Below are 24,347 nucleotides of genomic sequence, written 5' to 3'. Positions count from 1 at the left end.
GGGTGTTCCCTAGGCAGGGTGGGCGACACAGGTCCGAGCCGCGCCCCTGACATGCTCGTGCCTCGTCCCCAAAGGAGCCCGGCGCTGGCTGGCAACACCCCCTAGAGTAGGTCCCTGCCCGTGGGGCCCGGCTGCCATGAGATGCTCCCCGAGGCACTCGCTCACTGCTGCCTTGGTGCTCAAGACTCTGCTGCTGCTCTTCAGCTCAGAGGCAACACGTGAGATGATCACATTGCCCCCACCACCACCATTTAAATATTGTCCCCACACCATCAAGAGTTACACATTGTCTCTGTATGAGGATGCACTGGATGCTTCAAAGGAGAAATCATTGAAGTGTAAGTCTGAGCCAATTTCAGCCTCTGAGCACTGGGATTCAGGGTTGACACTTCCTGCATTAGTACAGCTTTGCTCTGAACTCACTGGGTTAGCTTTCATCACCAAAGCATCCTGTGACATCCTGTCTGAAACAGATTCAACTATGCACTTAAAGTTGACTGTACTCAGCCCCAGTTTGCCTGATGAGGCACCACATAAGAAGAGTCAGGAATAGGCATAGAAAGATGCATCTCTGGTGACGCCCTTGACTCCTGGCTGCTCTGCATCAAAGCCTCTGTTTTTTTGCTCTGTTTAGCTTTCAGGATTAGGAGACAGAACCAGTGTGACTCTCTGCAATGTGTATTCAGGGACCTTGCCAAGTTGCCCCAGGTTATCTCCAAGACTGTCTTGAGGGATGCAGTATCATCTTTGACACTTATCAGACTTCTCAACACAGTTGGAGTGCATTTTGCTCTGTTGATGTACAAAGCATTGGCCCTGGTGCTGGTATTCCTGGTATCTTGTGCCTAAGTTCTTAGTGCAACCAGGGCTGACACCTTCTGAGACACTGTCTTGAAGCTTCTGGCACTCTAATCAATTGTCACCTGAATGGATGCAAGGTGATGATCAGGGAGATGGCTGTTGTTTGGACTGGGATGAAACTTCTGATGCCTAATATATTTCTGTTTCCCCCTAATTTCTTTAAAAGCTGACTAAATTGGCAGATTTTGAAATAGTGTCACTCCAGCAATCTACACAGATCACAATTACTCTCAGAAGGTTTCTGCACCATTGCACCCTATTTCAGACCATTTCGTGAAGATATATCAGGACACCTCATCTGTCCTGTCTCTGAGATTTTTCAGGAAAAGTTTCGTTCTTTTCAAGGTCATCCACTATTTTCCCATGTGAACTGTGGGGTTCAAAAGGGAGCTAGATAGATTTATGGATGATAGGTCCATCAATGGCTATTAGCCAGGATGGGCAGGAATGGTGTCCCTAGGCTCTGTTTGCCAGAAGCTGGGATTGGGTGACAGGGCATGGATCACTTGATGATAACCTGTCGGATCATTCCCTTTGGGGCATCTGCCATTGGCCACTGTCAGAGGACAGGATACTGGGCTTGATGGACCTTTGGTCTGACCCAGTATGGCCGCTCTTATGTTGTTATGAGCTTGGTGGTCATGCTAGCTTTGGATGTGGCCAGAGGGAAGACTAAGGAAACATACAGTATTGTGCCCCAGAACTTGAACTCTGATGCTAGAATTCATTTGTACTAAGAGGTTACCAGTCAATGGCTGGAGCCATTAATGTGGTGACCTGCCCGGTCAAAGAGCAGGTATAGCCTTAGGGAAAATAGGCCTTTGGTCTCGTCAGATTCCTTCCTCATGACAAGTATCATGAACTTAAATGAGTAGAGGAAAGGTGTGTGGGCCTGTCCCAGCATTAGGTGTACGTGGCCTTTGATGCAGGAGAGAGAGTGGTAAGAGCAGAGCTTGTCTGCAGGCCTCTAGCTTCTGACAGAATGTTAAAAAGAAGAACTTGAGCACGTACTCTACAGAAGAATAACCTTTTTCAGGAAGAGATGGAGGCCTCTTGAGAGAAAGTGAAAGATTTGACAGTCATCCTGTGTTCTTTGTACCTCAGTCCCATCCTCTGGGCCCTACCTGTGGTGTAGGGAAAGGAACGTTGTACTTAAACCTTGCTTTCACATTGAAGGTTGGTCCCAAGGGCGCTCTGGCTTAGTAGCATAAGTCCCTTTGTGAGAACCAAATGTCCAGTTTTTCTTTAAGGAACCTGTAGTTCCTGCTAACTCAGATATTGACTGGAATATTCTAAGGCCATTGGTTAACATGGGTATTCCCATAGAGGATCAAACTTGTTTTTATGTGGTGAGACAGGTGTTAAGGACTTTTCCCTTCACTGCTTCCCATCGTTCTTGTCACCCGGACAGAAAGCAGAGTACCAGAAGTCCAAAGTGCAGGCAATGTAATGTTTATTGGGGTTAGTTTCAGGCAAGTATATCCATAGCTCTGACACCACAGAGCCTTTTCCCAGTGTTCCGTTCCCCACTCCTCGTTCTTAGCAGGCATAATTATGCTGTAGTGCACGCCCTTGATCCCACCCCTTACAATTTATGGTCATGTTCCATTTTGGAGGGTCATGAGGCTGAGGGCTTTGTACTGCCTCTTTTGTATCCCATGGGCGGGTAAGGAGTGATGTTGTGTTTGGGTGAGAGACGGGCATTTCTTTGGCTTGTACTGTTTCTTATACCTTCCCCACATTGTCCCTCCCTAGTGGTTGCTTGACCTTGGCTAGAGAGGAGCCAGGCAGCCTTCCAGTGTATGCTCATATATTACGCTCCCACCATACACAGTAATACTTTAGCTCTATCCCTATCTTTTCTCATTATACTGACAAACCCGTCTGGTTGGGCAGAAGCAACACACAGTGTCTTTGTTCACATATATTAGTAAGGATATAAGAGAATCAAAAATCAAACCCAAAATTCTATCCCAGGCAAGTAAGCTCAAACTCCTGTGATGAAATGATCTCTTTTCCTGGCCTCAGATTCAGGTCAGGTGGCTCTCCCCTCCCCTCTCATTCCTTCAGTACTGCAAAAATCCAACCATACACCTCAGCCAACGATCACTTTGAAGCAGTCAGCATCATTGGTACCATCAAATTCCACTGCAAGGGACCTACCTAAGTAGAGCCTTACCTGCAGTACCATTAGTTCATCAGATACCATAGGAATTTAGATATTCCAGAGACCTGTTTGTGTTGGATGAGCTGAAGTCTCCTCTCTTGATGGGTACTGAGCACCTCTTGGTACTGAGATCTATACGGTCACCAGAATTACACCTCTCCTTGGTACCTCCTGATTCTCCATCGTCTTCTGGTGGAGATGCCCCTTTTGATGTTGAAGAGGACCTTTCCTCAATCTCTCACATCTCAGTATAAAGCTCTCCCACCTGTCATTGTGGGAATCCTATTGTATTCCACTGTGGGTTTAAGCACACGTCCAAAGCCAGAGAATTTTAAAGTAGTGTCTGCTGGCCTGTGTGTGTACCCTGGCTCACCTTGTGCCTCCATCCAGGGATAAAGGGCAGGGTGGACTGACAATCTTTCTAGTTCCTTTTCACTGCCACACAATTTGGATCAGAACCTCCAGTGTCTGTAGCTTCAGCCTACAAAATAAGATTTAGATTTAGCTTTGTAAATAATTTTAACGGTTTGTGTACTCTGTCTGGGGAAACACCCATACCCTGTTCGAGTACTGAAGTATGCCCAGGATTCTGGGCTTCAAACACTTTGTTTCCTGCCCGTGATCCTTGTCAGTTAGCAACGACCACCAGCTCTGCCTGTACTGCCTTGGGGAAGCCCACATCATGGCGAGGTGCAGTATCTGCCAATAGTTCCCCAGCTGTACCTGAGAAGGGCGGGAACTTCATCTCCAGAAATACCTCATGGAGAAGGCCATGAGGCCTCAATTAGACCCTGGCCAGGGAAACCCCTCCTCTCTCATACATCGGTCTGATTCAACAAGGAGTGCACCTACTGCTGTAAAGTCCACCTCTGGTGTAGGAGAATCTACCCTCACAGATCCCTCCCAGTGGGATCTTGTCGGAAATCTAGGAAGCACTCTCATAAGCATGAGACTAAGTCTTGCTCTAAATTCACTTCGGAGAAGTCAAATTCATCTCGAGCAAGCCCGTCAGCTTGGTGTGTGAGGACTTAGGATGTCCTTAAGTCCCAGAGACAAGACAATAAAGCCCAAAAGCATTGGGCTACATCAGTACCCAACCACTATCCATCAGTACCATCATTTGCATTACTTCCTAAACTCCAGGATCTGCCAGCAGTGACAAAGACTGATCACGGTCAACTTCTCCTATCCATGGCACGGTCTTCCTTGGCAGCTACACAATCTCCTCTGATTCCAGCGGCTCAGATAAGTAGAACCTTTCTCTCACTGGGGAGATCTAAATCTGTTGCTGTTCCACAGGATGTTTTTGCTTTTCTGGATCCGGAATTCCCTCCATCAGGTCTCTCTGTTTCCAGAGAGATAACACCATCAAGGGAGACGACCTCTGGATTGGACAGAAGCAACACACAGTGTCTTTGTCAACTCTCCTCCAGAGGCACCAACAGTACTGCCCCTGGAGCCGGAATCGGCCTTCTCTTCATAAGGAGATTCTGAACCAGCTGATGAATCCCATCCTACATATCTTCCAACACCCAAAAGACCTACATCAGTTTGGGATTAACCTCTGCCTCATCTAACTCAGAGCTATTGGTACTCCATTCCTTGGAGGCCTCTACAACCACCTGTTGATCCCTCTTACTGGATATATTGGGATTGTGGGGACCAGCACCTCCTTGCAGAGTTGGTCTGATCTGCTAGGGAGTCATCCCTTGCCTCCCCTTTTAAGGGATCACTCAGATCCGCCCCTGGATCCTACAGTGGAGGAGGTACATTACACATGGATCTGGCAGTTCTGCTGTAACCAGTAAGACTGCCATCTTCATCTCCAAATGAAATGGAGAATCCCGTGTCTCCGTCTCCCCCTGATGACTTCAGACAGATCCAGGACCTTCTTCACAGAGTTTCTGGAGAACTACAGATGTATCTTGAATTGGTTCCTGTTAATGAAGCCATACTGGAGATAGTTAGGGGTGTGCCAAACTGTCCACTTGCATTCCCACCCACAAGAGGACGGAGAAGTGTTACTTTGTGCCAGCCAAAGGGACAGAATTTTTGTTTTCTCACCCCACTCCCAACTTGGTCCAAACTTGCGGTGGTCCGGTCTTCTAGATTGGATGCTGCCCTTAGAAATGCAGTCTTGTCTTTAGTCTTTGACTCGACTCTGAAGATCCTCTTTCCAGCTGGGGATAATGCTTCGTAATTACCTGAAGTGAGTACCCAGTGAAACACTACTTGAAGAATGAGAGGTTACTCACCTTGTGCAGTAACTGGAGTTTTGAGATGTGTCCCCCTATGGCTACTCCATTACCCACTCTCTTTCCCCTCTTCAGAATTTCCTCTCTGGGGCTATGCGGTGGAGAAGGAACTGAGGGTGGTTTGCCCATATAGCCCTATATAGTCTCAGTGCGGGGCATAAGGATGTGTAGGGCTCCTGTGTGGGCCATATGGGCACTGTTACCAAAAAATCGAATTGAAGGCACATGGGGCACGTGCTCCCTTGAAATAGAGCACCCAGAGGAATATGCATCTAAAAGAATTCCATTTCCTGCATAAGGTAAGTAACCATTCCTTATTTCGTATATTTTTTTATCATGTCCTCTTTTGCTCATCCCCCTTTTAAGGAAAAGGACCCCATTCTTTTTTCAGTCTTTCTTGAAGTGCAGCAATGGTGTGCAGTCATCTCTAAGGGAGTGATCTGGTACTTTCCTATGCTAAGGATGTACTTAGGTACCAAAATATCTTAAGAACTTGGGGTGTTCTGCTTGTTTTGTGCTATGAGAGCTGTGGAGTCTCAGGAATGAGAATCTTGCAATATATCAGAGAAGCAGAAATATACAGCAAGTAATTTTTCTCTTCGTGATCCTAATAGCAGCTGATGCTTTGAGACACTTTGAAAAAACATTCTATTTTCAAACGAATATGTTCATTTATCACTTTTTGCTCTGTATTCTTTATTGCTAAAGATGTCTGCTTATATGCAGAATCCTTAAGAGTTAATAGGTTCTAGGGGTTCATCTGAGGCAAAAATCATTGTTTATAATACCAAAATGTGATCAGCATAATTATGATTTCAAGTAGTATATAATTAAAAATACTGATGCACTCTTAGGAAACAAAGATACTGTTTGAAAGCCATTAATCTTAGTGCTCAAAAAAAGAGAGAGAAGAGAAATGTAGAAAATGTTAAGTTGGCAGGATTGTCTGTTGTAAGTACAATGTATTTCAAATTTTTATAACAGGTGCAATTATTTCTTAAAACAGAAATAGGAAAACAGTATAATTATACGTAATTGCACTTTTCTGTTTACTAATCAAAGTACAATATTTGTGCTCTGTGTTCATGGAATTATACCACCTTCATCTAAAATATGGCCTGCCTTTGCTTTAATGATATCTTTTACCATTATCACTGATTTTCAGGCCAACTTGAAACATGTTTACTTTTTTCTCTTCAGAATGCATTAGACAACTGTTACAATGTGTCCTCTCTGACCTTATATTCACCAGTCTTAATTTGGTGACCCGCTTTATGATCGGTCAGTCAGACACCAATATTCAAAAAGGAAAGAGAAATTGGGTGTTTGATGGCTTACTTGCTTCTCTTTACAACTGCTTTCCATATATTTGTCATGTTTGGTAGATAGTTCAGTGGCATTAGCTACAGTTCCCATTAATAGTAAAACAAAAACATTGAAGAATGATAATAAAACAAGAAAAAATATTAAGGAGCACACATTTGTTGGCTACAGCGCTGCTGTATGTTTTTCTATTACAGAGTAACTACAATTAATCTGCATACAGATTAGAACAATTTAGTGCTCTGAGTTTGCCTCTGAAAGGAAGAGGAAGCTATTTGCAGATAAATTATAGAAAAGCTGAAGTGAGATGTTTGATGGTGGATTTTGTTACCCAAAGGATTGGATTAGCTCTCCCTTAGTGGTAAAAGAACCTATCTGTTGACTGAGTGGCCAAAACGACATCATCTTAAGATAAGAAGTGCAGTCAGGGTAACCAAACAATTTTAACTCCTCTCTGTAGTGATACCATGAGAAGAAAAAATAGATCTCATAAAAAAAAAATCAGTTTACTCTATTCTGGGACCACTAACACTAACATGTGTTAGTCATAATCATATGGTTATTTTTTTCAGAGTAACAGCCGTGTTAGTCTGTATTCGCAAAAAGAAAAGGAGCACTTGTGGCACCTTAGAGACTAACCAATTTATTTGAGCATTTAGAGACTAACCAATTTATTTGAGCATTTTATTGAACTATGCTCAAATAAATTGGTTAGTCTCCTAAGGTGCCACAAGTACTCCTTTTCTTTTTTCCATATGGTTATTGCATAACATTAGTATAGACCAGAGTTAAGGTGGTTTAGGTGCCTTAACTCTGCATTTCTTAGCTGAACAGGTTTGGATTTCTTTTAAATGTAACCTTAACTGAATTTGCTGCGTTTGTAGTGGTTGGTTTTGGAATTATTACAACATCTCTATAACAAAAAATTATATAAAAAATAACAAAAAAGACAATCCAGTGCAGCTTCTGTGAAAGAAAATTGAGCCTCCCCAGTCTGTTAATTGTTTGAGACTCAACAAAATAGTAGATAATGGAGAACTATGATATACATTATGATATATACATAATTATATATGTTAGAAGCCCGGGCAGGAGATGCACAGTTTTCTTTTACACAAGCTATGTTGGTTTGTCTGTGTCATAGATGTTTTAAGGCTCTGTTTATCATTTCACCTATTTTGCCTTGAACTGAAATAAAGCTCTCTAATTTGTAACTTCCAGGATCATCTTTAGTGCCTTTTTAAAGCTATTTACAATATTTGCTCCTCCAGGTTTGTAGCTGATTTTAAGGAGAGGTTGCATGTTTTTGTTATCAGCTCAGACACTTCATTCTTATGTTCCTTCAAAAATCTTGGCTGCATACATGCCATCCAGTCTGGAGATCTGTAGTGGTTTTGTATCATCAGTTTGTTCCAGCACGTCTTTTTACAAACATCTTAATCTCTGATCGTGTCTCCTCTTTATTACCTAAAAAGAGGAGATCTAGGGAAAGTAATCATTTAGGCCCTCATCCTGCAAGGTCATGTGCTTAATTTTTTATGCATGTGAGTAATTGCATTAACTTCATTCATGTTATAAAGTTAAACACACTTTTGCGGGATCAGGGGCTTCACTTCTCTTCAGTGTTCTTTATTCTCCTTAATTGTTCCCTTCATACCTTTGTAGTCTAAAGAACCACTGATTCTTTTGCAGCTTCCTGCTTCTGACATACTTAAAGAATTTCTTGTTTGTTTTTGCATATTTGTCTTACTGATCTTCAGAATACCTCTTAATCCATTTAACTTCTGTTTTACAGTTCAACTGCCATTGAATGTTCTTGGACAATCCAGTTCTTCATTAGATGTAGTTTGCTCACTTCAACATTGTGCACTCAAAGATGCAGTCAGAAAATAGAAAAACTATCTCAATCTGTATCTGTGCATCTTGCTGTTTGTCTACACTGGGAAAATGAGCCATGTTAGAAATGCAAGTTACACTACTTTGCACCCAATGTAGAGTGTTGTATTTAAAAATGTGTTAGGTTGACAATGACCAACTAATGGATTTTTAAACACTATACTTACTCTGTACTGCGTGCCAAGTGATGTTTAACAATGTGTTTGCTAAAACATGTTACCTAACATGTTTCTAACATGACTCGTAAAAAAACAACAACTCTGGATGAAAATAGCAGCACTTGACTAGGTGAAGAGTCACAGTGTCCCTGCAAAGAATATTTCATGATTTAGACAGTTCAACCCTTGGTATCTGTAAGAACAATTCAGAAAGTCTTATCTAAATATTTGAAAGGATTTAGGCTTGTTGCTAAATCGGATCAAATTTGTTTTATACCTTAATTGGCTCAACATTTTCATCTGTAGAATCACCTCTTTCTGTTGATAAAGTATATCAACCATAAATCCTAGGTTCTACTATCTGTTGATTCAGAAGACTCTGTGGACCTCTCAATCACCTTTTGATGTCTAATTTTTGGCATGTTTTATGTCCGTTGCCAACTGTTCTCCTTTACTCTCACCATCCTACTGGCATTGTTGTCTGACGGGATGATTGTGATTATATAAAAAGAAAAGGAGGACTTGTGGCACCTTAGAGACTAACAAATTTATTTGAGCATAAGCTTTCGTGAGCTACAGCATCCGATGAAGTGAGCTGTAGCTCACAAAAGCTTATGCTCAAATAAATTTGTTAGTCTCTAAGGTGCCACAAGTCCTCCTTTTCTTTTTGCGAATACAGACTAAGACGGCTGCTACTCTGAAGCCTGTTACTATGTATAGTTACAGTTACCTCTGTTCAAGACCTGGTGGCCACGGTGTTGCAGTTTTTAAAAAATTCTCAACTTGATTTTGTACTAAAGATTATCCTTTCTTGGTCACAGAAGTTACATTTATAAGATCTTTTGTGACACCTTGGTGGCAAATACAGTTTTCACCAGATAATAAGTACATTAGCAGTGTTTCTCAAAATTCAGAAACTTAAGGTGATCTTAGCCAAGAAATTGAGGGCTTTTCTCAGTTTACTGATGCCAGTCATACATCCAGTTCTTAGGGTATTGTTCATCCTTTTCAGCACTTTTACATTTAGGATATATTGGATCAACAATTCTAATTCTAGTTATTAGTTGTCTCCAGAGTTAAATTTATTCAGTTTCTGTTAGATTAATGCTTTCTGAAAAAACTTATTTTGGGAATAAAAATAAAGTGACCACTCGTGTTCTCTAAATCATAAAGTAATTAAGCAAAGTCTCTTGTTACTTCAGAGAATTGTTAAATAGTCAAGCAGTTCTTATCAGGGCATAAATTTACATTTGTTCTCTCACCTAAACAGAAAAAGGGAAAGGCTGTCATCATAAGGAAGGAGCTGTATTTTTAATGGTCGGGGTGGAAGATACTTAAAACTCCTCAAGTCATTCTAGGAAAGCTAACGCTTTAGCAACACAACTATCATTTTGTGTATGTCCATCTCAGAAAAGGCAGTATTTTGTTGTCTGGAAGCCAGATATGTAAGCAGTTAGAAAGTAGGAGTCAGGGTTCACATGTTTTGGTCCTTGTTCTGCCTCTGGCTCACTGTGTGAATGTGGGAAAATATTTTTAACATTTCTGTGTCTTGGTTTCCCCATCTGTAAAATAAGTGGATTTGAGATCTTAGTATCAATACTTTGCACTAGTAGGGAAGTTTTATCATTAATATGATCCTTTGGATAGATAAAGTGGTAGATACTCCTACATTGTTGTTCCCATCCCTCAAAATCTCATTGTGTATACAGATCTCATTGTTTATACAAACAGATTGGAATACAGACTGGATTGGTGGATTTTAAGATCTGAAATAGTAATTTTTTTCACTTGTGAATTAAGATTCAGAGTCTCAGATCCACCAGTCTGGAGACTATTGCCCTCTCTTCACTTTTAGGTCCTGTCTATATGAGAGTTTAATCTAATTTTTCAAACCCATTTATTAAAGTTTGCAACCTAGTCCAGATCTAAAACAGTTAGTAACAGTAGCCAGTGCAATTATTAATATGCCTAGTAACAACAGCCAGTGTTGTTACAAATTTTGTTACAACCTTGGTATAGCTCTGCATAGTAGCTAGCATAGAGTAAGTGTAACCATTTTAATGAAACATGGGTGTTTGTCCAGTTCTTCAGGGAAGGAACGTGTTCACAAAATGGTTCTGCCAATGGCCCCAAACCTAGGCAAACTACATCGTTTGTACAGCGGAAATAAAAAAAATCCTATCTTGAGGATCCCGTGTCAAAATGTGCTCCACACACCCAACCACATCCAAACTCAACCACATGTTTTTTGGATGCTTCAGCTCATTTGTGCTTCCCACTGGCTTGCACATGGATCAAGCCACAAGAAAGAGAACTGTGCTTAATAACTATTTTAAAAGGCTGTGTATAGCACGGGTTGGGGCCTGGTATTTAGTTCAGAAACAGGTGACCATAAGGTGTGTCACTCTCATTTTTATTTATAGCTGAGTGACATGGGCAAGCAGTTGGAAGGATATGTAATGATGACCCAAGGTGGCACAAATCCTGCTTTCCCGTTTACAGACTATAAAGTGGGTAACTCCATCAATTCAGATTGATATATTTAAGACCTAGAAACAAAATTTAAAGGTAAAAATTACTATATTCTTCAAAGGATGCATTTTCCCACAACTTAATTTTGTTTCTTTTTAGCAGTAAGCTCACCAAGATACTTCTGTAAAGATTAGACATATTCTGTTAAGAAAGGATTGTGAGAACATTTCTATTATGAGCCTTGTTATGAGGTTTGACACTACTGTACAAACAACTGTTTCAGTATTTCTTCTATATTTTTGTAATGGTTCTATAAGACAAGATGGTAGTATAGTACACGGTAACCTTAAAGCCCTTTTAAGTATGACTGGTATTTGCATGCTGATTAGGACCTCCATTGACACTATTAATAATAATATTTTGAAGCACCTAGTATCCCTAGTACAAAGCCTTAAAGGAAGCAGTTGACTATATTAAAGATGATTTTAATTGCTCTTTCATTTCCCCTCTGACCAGTGTGCAAATTACAATACTTTGAAGATGTTAGGATACATGGAACTTTCATTTTACTTTGATATAAATTAAAGCAAGATAACTGACAGAATGTCTTAAATCTAAGAGGGTGTAAACGATGTTGAAAACTATAGATGTTTTATAATGACTAACTATAAATTTAGTACAAAGATCTAAGGACACAAACTTTAAATTCTCCTTACTTTTTTTAGTTTTGCCTAAACTACAATATTACTTTAACATAACACTAAATTATATAATTATTAAGCTATGTAAATTTTGTGTTGAAATAGTGTCGTCAAAGAACCATATTCTCGAAATAAAGAATCAGTAACTCAATCAAAAATGCATTTGCCATAAATGGTGCCTGATTTAATGGTTTTAAATGTAAGGTTGAAGCCAGTTGTATAGAAATTTTAGGATTGACTAACTTTAAAACACTAGTATGTCTAAAGAGTTTATTCATGTGCTTAAAGGTCCTTTCAAGTAAGATAAATGGCTTTGAAATCCAAATGGCAATGAAGAGAAAAATATCAAAAGGACTTTGTAATGATTGATAACATACTTCATTCTTCATTTAGTTAGATGGTATTACTTACTAGGGGTAACATAAAAAAACTAATACTGTATACTTAGTATTGAATTTTTATTTTTCCTTGGGCATCAGGATAATGTATTTTTGATGCAGATCTTTCAGATGTTACTATACCTTACGTTTTCCCGTACTGTTGTTAGCAAAACTATTGTTCAAGGGATGCTGGAGAGGACAGTCTAAGCAATTCATATGTAGATTCTTTGATGGAGACTATCTTTATAGAAAAAGACATGATCTTGTTTATAAGAATTGACAGAACACATAACTTGTGTATTTTAAAAAGTATCTTCATTAGATAGAATTATTTATCTATATTTGTTGTTTAATATAAATGTGTGTCTGGTTTGTTCTTTATAACTAGGCTTCTATGTTGTCAGCAGAAAATGATCCACTTGGGCCTTTACCACCAGGCTGGGGTAAGATGATAAGCTATTAATTTAGTAATGTGACTGTAATTGAAATTTGTTCTTTAATAATTTTTGTTCTTTTCAGAAAGGAGAGTGGATTCAAATGATAGGGTGTACTTTGTGAATCACAACACCAAGACAACACAGTGGGAAGACCCCCGAACTCAAGGGTTGGTGTATATAATGTCTATATTGATGTGTGCAGATCAAATGATCATGCTTAAACATTGTTGTACGTTTCTTCATGTGAAAAAAGTGTACTGTTTTCAATTGTTTTACAGTTTACAAAATGAGGACCCACTTCCTGAGGGCTGGGAAATCAGATACACTAGAGAAGGTGTCAGATATTTTGTTGATCATAACACAAGGACAACAACCTTCAATGATCCTCGTACTGGAAAATCCTCTGTGTAAGTGTGCAGCTAATAGTTTGTTTTTTTAAAAGATGTTGATTATTCACTGTTTAATAGTGAATAGTATTCCACATATTAATGAACGGTTAATATTTTATCTGGGATCTCAACATTAAGTGCAGTACAAGTTGCTGCCTTGTAAGTATTTTCTGTTTTGGAGATGTAACTACCAACCTTACCTTTCTCATTGAAACGTTCACTGATATAACTTTGTTCTAGGGCTCTCAATTAATCACAGTTAACTCAAGCAATTAACACAAAACGAACTAGATTAAAAAAATTTGTCACAATTAATTGTTTTAATTGCACTGTTTAATAAAATACCAATTTAAATTCATAAATATTTTGGATGTTTGTCTACTTTTTCAAAGATATTTATTTCAGTTACAACACAGAAAACGAAGTGTACAGTGCTCACTTTATATTATTTTTATTACAAATATTTACACTGTAAAAATATAAACAAAGAAATTGTATTTTTCAATTCTCCTCATACAAGTACTGTAGTACAATCTCTTTATCATGTGGGTGCAACTTACAAATGTAGAATTTTTTTTTTTTACGTAACTGCACTCAAAAATAAAACAATGTGAAACTTTAGAACCTACAAGTCCACTCAGTCCTATTTTTTTCAGCCAATTGCTCAGACAAACAAGTTTCTTTACATTTATGGGAGATAATGCTGCTCGCTTCTTATTTACACTGTCGCTTGAAAGTGAGAACAGGTATTCGCATGGCACTGATGTAGCCGATGTTGCAAGGTATTTATGTGCCAGGTATGCTAACCATTCGTAAGCCCCTTCATGCTTCGACCACCATTCCAGAGGACATGCTTTCATGCTGATGATGCTCCTTACAAAAATAATGCATTAATTAAATTTGTGACTGAACTCCTTGGGGGAGAATTGTATGTCTCCTGCTGTGTTTTACCTGCATTCTGCCATATATGTCATGTTATAGCAGTCTTGGATGATGACCCAGCATATGTTGTTCGATTTAAGGACACTTTCACTGCATATTTGACAAAATGCAAAGAAGGTACCAATAGGAGATTTCTAAAGATAGGTACAGCACTCAACCCAAGGTTTAAGAATCTGAAGTGCCTTTCAAAATCTGAGAGGGATGAGATATGGACCATGCTGTCTGAAGTCTACATTTGTAAATTACACTTTCACGATAAAGTGATTGCAATACAGTACTTGTATGAGGTGAAATGAAAAATACTATATCTTTTGTTTATCTTTTTTACAGTGCAGATATTTGTAATAAAAAATAATATAAACTGAGCACTGTACACCTTGTATTCTGTGTTGTAACTGAAATCAATATATTTGAGAATGTAGACAAACATCCAAAAAAGATTTAAATAAATGGTATCTATTGTTTAACAGTGATTAAATTAACACTGCAATTAATCGTGTCTATTTTTTAATCTCACAATTAATTGCGATTAATTTTTTTAATTGTTTGACAGCCCTACTTTGTTCATTTGATATAATTATTGTCAAGTGCTCATATACCATGTCTATAAATGCAGTAGAAATAGATTGAGGAAGAGCAGTAAAATTTGAATATTCGCTAGATCATAATTATTAATACAAAGTTTGAAGGAAATAAAGAATATTCAAACACTGGTAATAAAGTATTCTTTTAGCTTAAAATATTGCTATATCAAATATATTGGTAGCTAAACAAAGTAACTCTTGATACCCAGTGTTTCAAAACAATTTACAGATCAATGAATACTTTTTTATAGGTCAGTGAATATAGATGCCCACATGTTGATAGTGCTCTGAACAGCAATTTACATAAAGAGTTAAGACTGACTTCTGATGACATTGTAGGTGGTCTTTCATTAATTCAAGGAGTTAACAGGTTACAAAAATTAGGTTATATTTGAAAGTTGGCTGGGAGATTTTGAACCAACACCAGAAAATAAAACTGGAGTATATGTTAGTCTTTTTATGTGGCCATTTCTTGTGAGCTCGAATTGGTTTTTTATTGAAATGCACAAACTGTTGGTCTAGTGGTTAAAATACTGGGAGCTGATTTTACTGTTCGTTATATGTTGTATTTATTTAAAACTTCAAATATATTGTTTTACAGAAATAAAGGCCCACAAATTGCTTATGAACGTAGCTTTAGGTGGAAACTTGCTCATTTCCGTTACTTGTGTCAGGTACTGTAGTAGTAATTAAATCTATCTTTGAAAATTTGAATTTGTGTTTGTGCTGGGGTTTCACTGACTTAGATGCCCCCTTGTGGCTGGGTTTGGGCATAGCCTGCTCATTTTTCCTGGCACCCTTTGTTAACAGTTGCTTCAACTCTCACATAACTTGGCCCTCTGGCCAGGTCATGCATTTATGTCCACCTCTTTTGGGATATATAAAGAGTTCAGCAACGGATGGCTCTGGTGGTTAGATGAGGGGGTCTAGGCCTCTCCTGAACAGAGATGTCGGAGTCTGATCCTTCTGTCTTCAAGGCACTCTCTCGGCTAGATTTCCTATCTCAGGAGTAGGCTTTCTGCCTTCTGTATTCTCTAGCAGCTGGTGGGGGAAACAGAAGACCACTGTTTGCACCAGGGCCCAGTGATAGGCAGCTACATCCTCCACACTAAAGTGCTGTTTGCTACCTCCCTGGATCATTTCCTACCAGTCCCCTCTTTCCCAAAGGAGAAAATAAAGACATTAAATAATTGAAATCAAAGATATGTCAGACCTTCTGAGTGTCTTGAGTCTCTTCTCTGTGGGTTTGGGAAAGTGACTGCAGCCTGGCCCCGGGCAGAAGGAGCTCCTACAGTGCTCCTTCCCAGGAGCTCTGAGTATAGGTCAGTTCACTTCTGCTGCTTGCATGCCTAATGAGTTGGTCTTGTCTCCTTTTGAGTGACTCCTCCAATCCATGCATGCTTTGTGAATGTAGCAGGGATTGGGGCCACCTAGGATCAGCACAGCTGCTTAACCCCGTCTTTACTATATGGGATTTGTAGACCTCATTACAGCGTTCATTTAGTGTATGCTACCACTTATATGTTGTTGTTTTTATGCTTACAGTCAAATGCATTGCCGAGCCATGTAAAGATTAATGTATCCAGACAGACACTGTTTGAGGATTCCTTCCAACAAGTAAGGCTATGATATCTGTTGTATTAAATACGTACATTGAAGTAAGACAGTGTTACAATATGCTGCTCTAGTTTATATGACTATGCAATCGTTAATAGGGAAAACCTTGATTTTAAAAATCTATTGTTCTACCATAACTACTACTTCAAAGATTAAACCATTAAACTTCTCCCCTTCAAAGATTAAACCATTAACTAGGATTTACAATTCTTAACCTATAGCATTCTATACTTCACAGATGAATATGTTGTCTTCTGTTATAAAAAATATTCCCAGTCTAAAACTGCTTCCTCTCATCCCACCAAAAATACCACTTCAGAGGCATCAGGAAAAATATCATTAAAGGGAAAAATATCAATTAGTTTGGGCCAAAATTATACTTACCCATTAAAGAGGAGTTGCCTAATATATTGAAATAATTTGTTCAATACTTTCCCTGTTCAATACAAAATTTGTAAACTAAAATCATTTAACAAAGCTATTAAATGAATATTTGTACCTCTGTTTAAGGTAAAATGTCGTGATCCCCAACTGGGTCCTTAGATGTTTCCATAATGCATATAATTAATAATAATAAGTCTGAATGTGAAACAATCAGTTTGTTTAATAGGTTGAAAGTAAATTAAATTAGCCTTTGTATTTTTTTAAATTTGTGTTTAAAATTGTTTCATAGATCATGGCTTTAAAACCCTATGACTTAAGGAGGCGATTATATGTTATATTCAGAGGTGAAGAAGGATTGGATTATGGTGGTTTGGCAAGGTAAAGGAAATTCCTTATAAATCTTGTTTCAAATACTTGTAGATTTTATTTTTAAATTAGAAGATTGCACTCTTAGCAAAATAGGGTTGTAACTTGTGGAAAGAGGCCCACTCACTTTGAATATTCTATTGTTGTGACCTAGGTAACCTTTTTAGCCACTTTCAGTAAGTCGGCCTGGGACCCAAGAGGTTTTTACGGTCTCTCTGAAAGTCAACCCAAATAAGGCTGAGTTATAAGCCTCTAAAAATTGCAGTTTGCACGTGTTCTGTAGAGGTTTGTTAGAGGCTGGCAGGAAAATTCTTCCAACATTCTGAGGGGCCAAGCAGGGTGACTACTTTGATTAGTGTCCTCACGGGTGTTCCGTTTGAGGAGCACATGTGCACCTTTGATCGCAGATTTTTGGTAGCAGTGCCTGCACATGTGCCCTACACATCCTCATGTTCTGGATTGAAACTTTATAGGGCTATGTGAGCAAATCGCCCTCAATTCCTTCTCAACTGCCTTTGGCCAGAGATGGAGTCTACTGCATGCCTGTTTACTGTGTATCTGTTTTCCTCCTTGTATTAGTGTTTTAGCTTTGTAGTGAGTTCCGAGTAGTAGTAGGTTTAGTACCTTATAATTGGAACATGTGTTCCCCTTTCCTTTTCTAACAACAACAACAAAAACCATACACTCTCTCTCTCTGTTTTCTTTTTCCACTAATGAGGGCTTGAAAAACTTTTTCTTGTCAGGGATGATGGCCTCATCAGGATTTAACAGGTACTTCTCTTGTCGAGAAGCAGTCCCTTTTAGTGACTAGCACTGTGACTTGACTTAGAATGATTTCATACCTGGCCCAAAGCTTCTTACAGCATAGTTGCTGCCCTCATAGAATATCAGGGTTGAAAGGGACCTCAGGAGATCATCTAGTCCAACCCCCTGCTCAAAGCAGGACCAATCCTCAGTTTTTGCCCCAGATCCCTAAATGGCCCCCTCAAAGATTGAACTCAGAACCCTGGGGTTAGCAGGCCAATGCTCAAACCACTGAGCTATCCCTCCCTCCAATAAATAACTTGTTGCCTGGAAGACTCTCACGTTCCCAGCAAGTGTAAAATCCACTCTTTTTTAAAGGGATGAGCCCATAAAAACAAGGATATTGAGTATAGGCTATTAATGATGGAGCAAGCTTTAAAACTGGCTTCAGACCTGAGTATAGAGACACTTCCCTATCCCCTGTATGGGGACCCTTCATATCTGTCAATGCCCTGTTGTCAGTGAGATCACAGTCACTGATAGCTTCCAAGGGGAAGACGGTACCAAAACTGCGATTCCCAAAATTTTCTCCTTGACTGACATACCAACAACCGCACTGCCAATAACGAGAGCTTCCCATTCCAGGGATAAGGAAGAGGATAAGAAGAGCAAAACAGAGTTCTTCTTTGAGTGATTACACGTCCTTTCTACTGTAGGTGGGCGTGTGCATCTCGTGCACAGTTGTTGGAGATTTTTTCCTTAGCAGTACTTGTCAGGGCATCGTGAGCATTCTCTTTTGCTTCATGACATTTCATGCAGCCATAAAGGGGACCACTCTGCCCCTGACTCCACTCAGTTGTTTCCTAGTACCAATGACGGTGGTGGTTGGAGCTGCGATCTTTCTTTGTTCATATCTTCCATTCCTTAGTGTAAATAGTACCTGTAGCATTAGTCTCTTATAGTATATCTGAAGAGTTAGTTATAGGATTACGTTAAGTATAGTACCTTTTTAGTGTAGGGTTACTGGTGTCTCGGTTGGGTACTGGGCTCGTTACCGGACTGATACCCTGTTCTCCTGGATTCAAGGCCTGTCATTCATGTTACCGATCTATGACAGTGAGTGACCCACACCACAGCTCCTTAAGTGTCTGGGAGAGGTGCATGTTAGTGACAGATGTCACATTTGTAGAGGGTTCAACCCTGCTTGAAAAATGACAGGGCTGCCAGACTCAAGTACTTGCTCATGGTATCTGTGGTTCTTCTGCCATCGGAACCCTCCTGCTTCAAATGGGTACCAAGCAATTCTGAGTCTGTTAGGAGTTCTCTTCCTGTTCTGACAGCGTCCTCAGGCTGAACTTTGTCGCTGGTGCCTAACAGACTGCATAAGTCTGCTAAAAACTTGGTACCAAGACCTTCTAAAAAGAAGGCACTGAGTGTTCAAAAGGCCTCAGAGGGGCACTCAAAAAAGTCACACCCCTTCGAGCAGTCTGTGAGCCAGGAGGGACTGCTGACTCTGGAACCCAGGAAGGGTCTATTAGGACCAAACCCTGAAGAATTGGCATACCTTTCACTAATGCAGGCTCAAGGAGCCCTTTCCGGTGACATTGACACCTGTGGCTTTCAAGGCAGCCAGAGAGTTGCTTAACTTGTTGGTACCAACTTCTCCTGTGATTCAAGAGCCTTGTATAGTAACAGTATTGGAACCATGTACTCCTATGGGCCTGGTACCAGAGGAAGGAAGATGGTGACTTTCCTGCAGATGCTCCAGGTGTCTGGCTGATGTAGAAGTGCAAGAAAGGAGCAGAGAGGTTTGGGAAGCCCTAAAGAGTAGAGGATGGTCACTGGTATGGAGGTTGGACCCAGCCCCAGAGCACTACTTGGTACCAGCCACTTCTACTCTTGCAGCACCTTTTTGTAGGATTGCACCCAGAGGTAAGCCAGCAATGATTTCACTGATGCCCTCTTCACCACGGTTGGAACCTCTGTCCCTGGTACTGACACATTCAGCTCCCCCCGTGGTCAGAGGAAACAGACTTTGCACTGGACTCAGAAGTCGGATCTGTTGTGTCTTGACCTGAGCATGCCACCAGTAGAGGTCAGCACCACCATGTTGTGCAACGGACATTTGACAAAATTTCCATACTTAGTGATGGACATGGGTGGGGGGAGTTGTCATTCAGTCATTCAGTTTTTTGAAAAATTACCACGGACCTCAAAATTTTTACCACGGACACTTGTGTCCATGTATGGACACGTTGCTGACCCCTGCCCACTAGCCCCAGTGGGGTACCTGCCAGCAGTGGTACCATCCACGGTCTCAGCGTCCTTAGAGCAAGGGGCCTATGCAATACTGGGTCCAACCTCCATACCAGTGACCATCCTCTACTCTTTAGGACTTCCCAAACCTCTCTGCTCCTTTCTTGCACTTCTACCTCAGCCAGACACCTGGAGTATCTGCAGGAAGGTCACCATCTTCCTTCCTCTGGTACCAGGCTCTGTACAGTGCAGGCAGAGCTGCATGCTTAGGATTCCCTTGTAGAGGCATTGGAGGAGGGAACTTCTCAACAATCTTTGGCCTCTTCTTCATTGTCACCTGATGAGGCAGTAGTGATTGAATCTACTTCTCCCCTTCATAATGATTTTAGAGCTCATGAAGACTTGTTGAGGAGGTGGCTGTAGCTCTAGATATCCAGTCAGAAGAGGTACAGGAAAGGACACGTAGGCTTGTAGGCATTTTAGCCTCTGCGGGACCCTCTAGGGTAGCTCTCCCTATTAATGAGGCTATCCTGGATCCTGTCAAGATTTCATAGGAGACCTCTTCGTCTCTGCCTCCCACTGCCAAGACAGTGAAGAAGAGATGCCGTCAATCAATAAGGCAGAGAACACCAACCCAGATACGCCCCATATGACAAAGAGTGGAAATGGTTAGAGATTTTTGGGAAGGCCTATTCATCAGCCATTCTGCAATTTTGTATTGCCACTTATGCCGCACTGTGGGCGAAATACCACCACACTAATTATTTCAAATTGACAGACTTTAATGACCACAAACCAGAGGACATAAGGAACGAAATTAAAGCCATCATCTCAGAGGGCTATCTCCAAGCTAGAACCACCTTACAGGTGTCTTTAGATGTAGCAGACACAGCAGCACGCTCCACAGCCATAGTTACATACAGTGCTTCGTGGCTTCACCTGTCTGGCTTCCCTAGGGAGGTGCAATCCACTATGGGAGGACCTCTCCTTTGATGGCCAGAAGCTATTTGCAGCAAAGACTGATGAGTCCCTTCAACACACTGAAGGACTCTCGGTGACCCTTCGCTCTCTTGGGATATACACTCCTGCATCAAGAAAAAACAGGGTAAATACTATCCCACTCAGTGTACAAGGTCTGCCCCATACGTCCAACAACAGAGGCAGTATGACACACACAAGCAGACGGAGACTTTCAAGGTGTTCACCTCCTCCAGCTCAATCATTGGCATCTCAACAGCCATCAGCAAAACAAGAAGTTTGAGGGTTCGGTCAAGAACCCAAGAGACCTCCCTCATTCCTCAGTGCTGACACCATCATTGACCATCCCCTTTTTGGACACCGTTTGATCCCTTTCTATTCAGCTTGGAAATCCATCACCACAGTCAAATGGGTTCAAGAAATAATCCACCCAGGCTATTTGATACCATTAACCTCCATCCCACCTCACCACCCTCCCTCTCCATCCCACTTCAGGGACCCCTCTTATGAACAACTTTTACAGCAAGAATTAACCCACCTTCTGTGTCTGGGCGCTAAGGAACTGGTACCTTCCTAACACAGAGGGAAAGGCTTTTATTCCTACTACTACTTAACCCAGAAAATGGAGGATGAAGACCTATTCTAGACCTCAGAAAACTCAACAAATTTGTAAGGGTCCAACAGTGCAGGATGGTCACATTAGCAACAATACCACCAGCACAGGAACAGAGGGACTGATTCTTGGCCCTCAACCTCTAAGATGCCTATTTTCACCATATATCCCACTCACAGGAGATTCCTCAGATTTACTGTGGGGACAGAACATATCAATACAAAGCTCTACCTTTTGGACTTTGACAGCACCACAGGTGTTTTCTAAAATTCTTGACGTACTGGTGGCACACGTCCACAAGCAGGGATTGATGATTACCTGCTTGAACCATTTCCTACTAAAAGCATCCACCTGGGCAGATACCTTAGACATTACTTACAAGAAAATCACCCTTTTTTCACAACTGGGATTACAGCTAAACATACAAAAATCAGTACTGATACCAGTGCAGAAACTAAACATCATTGGGGCCCATCTCGATGCTCTGGAGGCCAAAACATCACTACCGCTGGACAGAGTTGTCACTATAGTCAGTCTGATCTCCACAGTACTGAACAGCGCATGCATATGAGCATGGAGCTGCCTCCAACTATTTGGCCATATGGCAGCAACCACATTCGTGGTACAACATGCATGACTTCAAATGTTCTGCATCCAAGGTTGGCTAAGCGCCAGCTACATTCCACACAGACACAGCCTAAACAAGCGCCTCACCATGCCGCTCAAAGTCAGGCACTCTACACTGGTGGATCCAACCCCACAACGTGTGTTTGGGAGTCCCGTTCACACAGACTTAGCCTTCAATCATAGTCACATCAGACGCATCCTTGATAGGTTGGGGGGTGAGGGGGTGCTTACCTACAGCACCACACAGTTCAGGGCAGACAGTCTCCTTCCGAGACATATTTACATATAAACATTCTGGAACTGAGTGTGGTTCACGATGTGTGCTTGTACATCCTGCCCTTGATCAGGAATGAGACCATAAGGGTAATGATGGGCAACATTACCTGCATGTTTTATATAAACTGGCAGGGAGGAGCAAGATCACACTCCCTATGTGCCAAAGCCATGAAACTATGGAACTGGTATATCTGGCACAATGTCAACATGTCGGCCTCATATCTCCCAGGATGTCTGAATACTACAGTGGATATGCTGAGCAGAGAATTCTCTCAGAACCACAAGTGGGACCTAAACAACAAAGGCCTACAGAACATATTCAAACACTGGGGTCACCCATCCATAGACCTCTTCACAAGATCCCAGAATTACAAATGCCCATAATTCTGCTCGAGAGCAGGGTTGGGTTTCCGATCACTGGGCGATGCCTTCTTCCTCAAACGGGATGCATCTCTGCTATACACGTTTCCCCTGTTCCCCTTACCGTCGAGGGTTATATACAAAATAAGAACCAACAAGGCCAAAGTCATCTTGATAGCCCCCACATGGCCCAGACAAACTTGGTACTTGTACCTGTTGCAGATGACGGTATGTACACTACGCACTGTTCCGCTTGTGCCAAACCTTTTCTCACAGGACCCCTCTCATGAGCAATTGCTGACACAGGAGATCTCATCATTCCTAAATCTAAGAGTCATATAGCCAGTCCCACTACATTACAGGGGAAAAATATCTATACAATTTTTTTTATGATGTTCAGGGAAAACAGGGGTTGGATGCTGATGCTAGCTCTCAGACAACTGAACAAGCATGTCAGATATCTGAAATTCAAGATGGTGTCTCTATGAGCTACAATATCCTCCCTGGAATTAGGAGACTGGTTTGCAACCCTCAACCTCAAAGATGCTGACTTCAGCCTTCTCACAAAAGATTTCTTTGTTTCAATTTTAATCACAAATGTTATCAGTACTGGGTCCTACCTTTCGGCTTGTCATCCGCCCCAAGGGTATTCTCAGAAATCATGGTGGTCATAGCTACCTGCCTCTGTTGTCTGGGAATAACTCTCTTTCCGTACCTGGACGTCTGGCTCTTCAAGGGCAGTCATTTTGGGAGTATGGTTGGCAGTTCAAACAACAGCTTCACTATTTCAAAGTCTAGCCCTGCAGATAATTCTTGAGAAATCAATCTTGATCCCTATACAACAAATTTTCTTCATAGGAATGCTTCTGGATTTGATAATGGGCAGAACTTATTTCCCTCTTGACAGGTTCATTCGTCTGAAGAACCTTATACAAAAGGTGCAGCTCAGTCCTCAAGTTCCAGCAAGGACATGTCTGCAGCTTCTGGAACTTGAGGACTGAGCTGCATTTTTGTGACACAAAACACCAGGTTGTATCTTCAATGTTTCCAGAGGTGGCTCAGGATTGTTTATCTACCCAGTAAATAGTCTCAACAAGCAGGTATTTTACCCAGTCTGGTCCTACAGTCACTTAACTGGTGAATTAATCCATCTAAAGTTTGTGCAGGAATCCTACAATCATTTTAACAGAATCCCCATACAGTCATATTAACAAAGGATGCTTCCCTCCTGGGATGGGGAGCATGTTTAGGTCCTCTCCCAGTCCAAGGCAAATGGTCACAAGAGGAACAGCACTGGCACATCAAACTGTTGGAATTAAGTGCAGTCAGAAATGCTTGCCTCCACTTTCTTCTCCTACTCAAAAACAAGTCCATCAAGATCATGACAAATAACATAGCGTACATGTATTATATCTGTTGTGGTGGTGGAGCGCTTTTCACCTCATTGCACTGAAGTGATAAAGCTTTGGAACTGGTGCATAGCTAATCAGATAGTCATCTTAGCTTCTTACCTCCTAGATGGACAAAACACCATGGCAGATGACCTGAGCAGACATCTCTC

General features: G+C 41.0%; 1 protein-coding gene across 5 annotated transcripts in view; it reads left to right on the top strand.

Moving 5' to 3' along the window:
* Positions 1–24,347, top strand: part of WWP1 (WW domain containing E3 ubiquitin protein ligase 1) — a 172,087-nt gene that overhangs the window by 110,358 nt on the left and 37,382 nt on the right. For all 5 annotated transcript variants that reach the window (XM_048841105.2, XM_048841107.2, XM_048841104.2 and 2 more), the window contains 6 exons: positions 12,602–12,656; positions 12,733–12,817; positions 12,929–13,057; positions 15,167–15,239; positions 16,111–16,182; positions 16,856–16,944. In XM_048841105.2, the coding sequence (XP_048697062.1) occupies positions 12,602–12,656; positions 12,733–12,817; positions 12,929–13,057; positions 15,167–15,239; positions 16,111–16,182; positions 16,856–16,944 (503 nt within the window). The remainder of the gene's footprint in view (positions 1–12,601; positions 12,657–12,732; positions 12,818–12,928; positions 13,058–15,166; positions 15,240–16,110; positions 16,183–16,855; positions 16,945–24,347) is intronic.

This window comes from Caretta caretta, chromosome 2 (genome assembly GCF_965140235.1).
Source record: "Caretta caretta isolate rCarCar2 chromosome 2, rCarCar1.hap1, whole genome shotgun sequence".
Taxonomy (NCBI): Eukaryota; Metazoa; Chordata; order Testudines; family Cheloniidae; genus Caretta; species Caretta caretta.
This window is presented reverse-complemented; position numbering and strand designations above follow the sequence as displayed.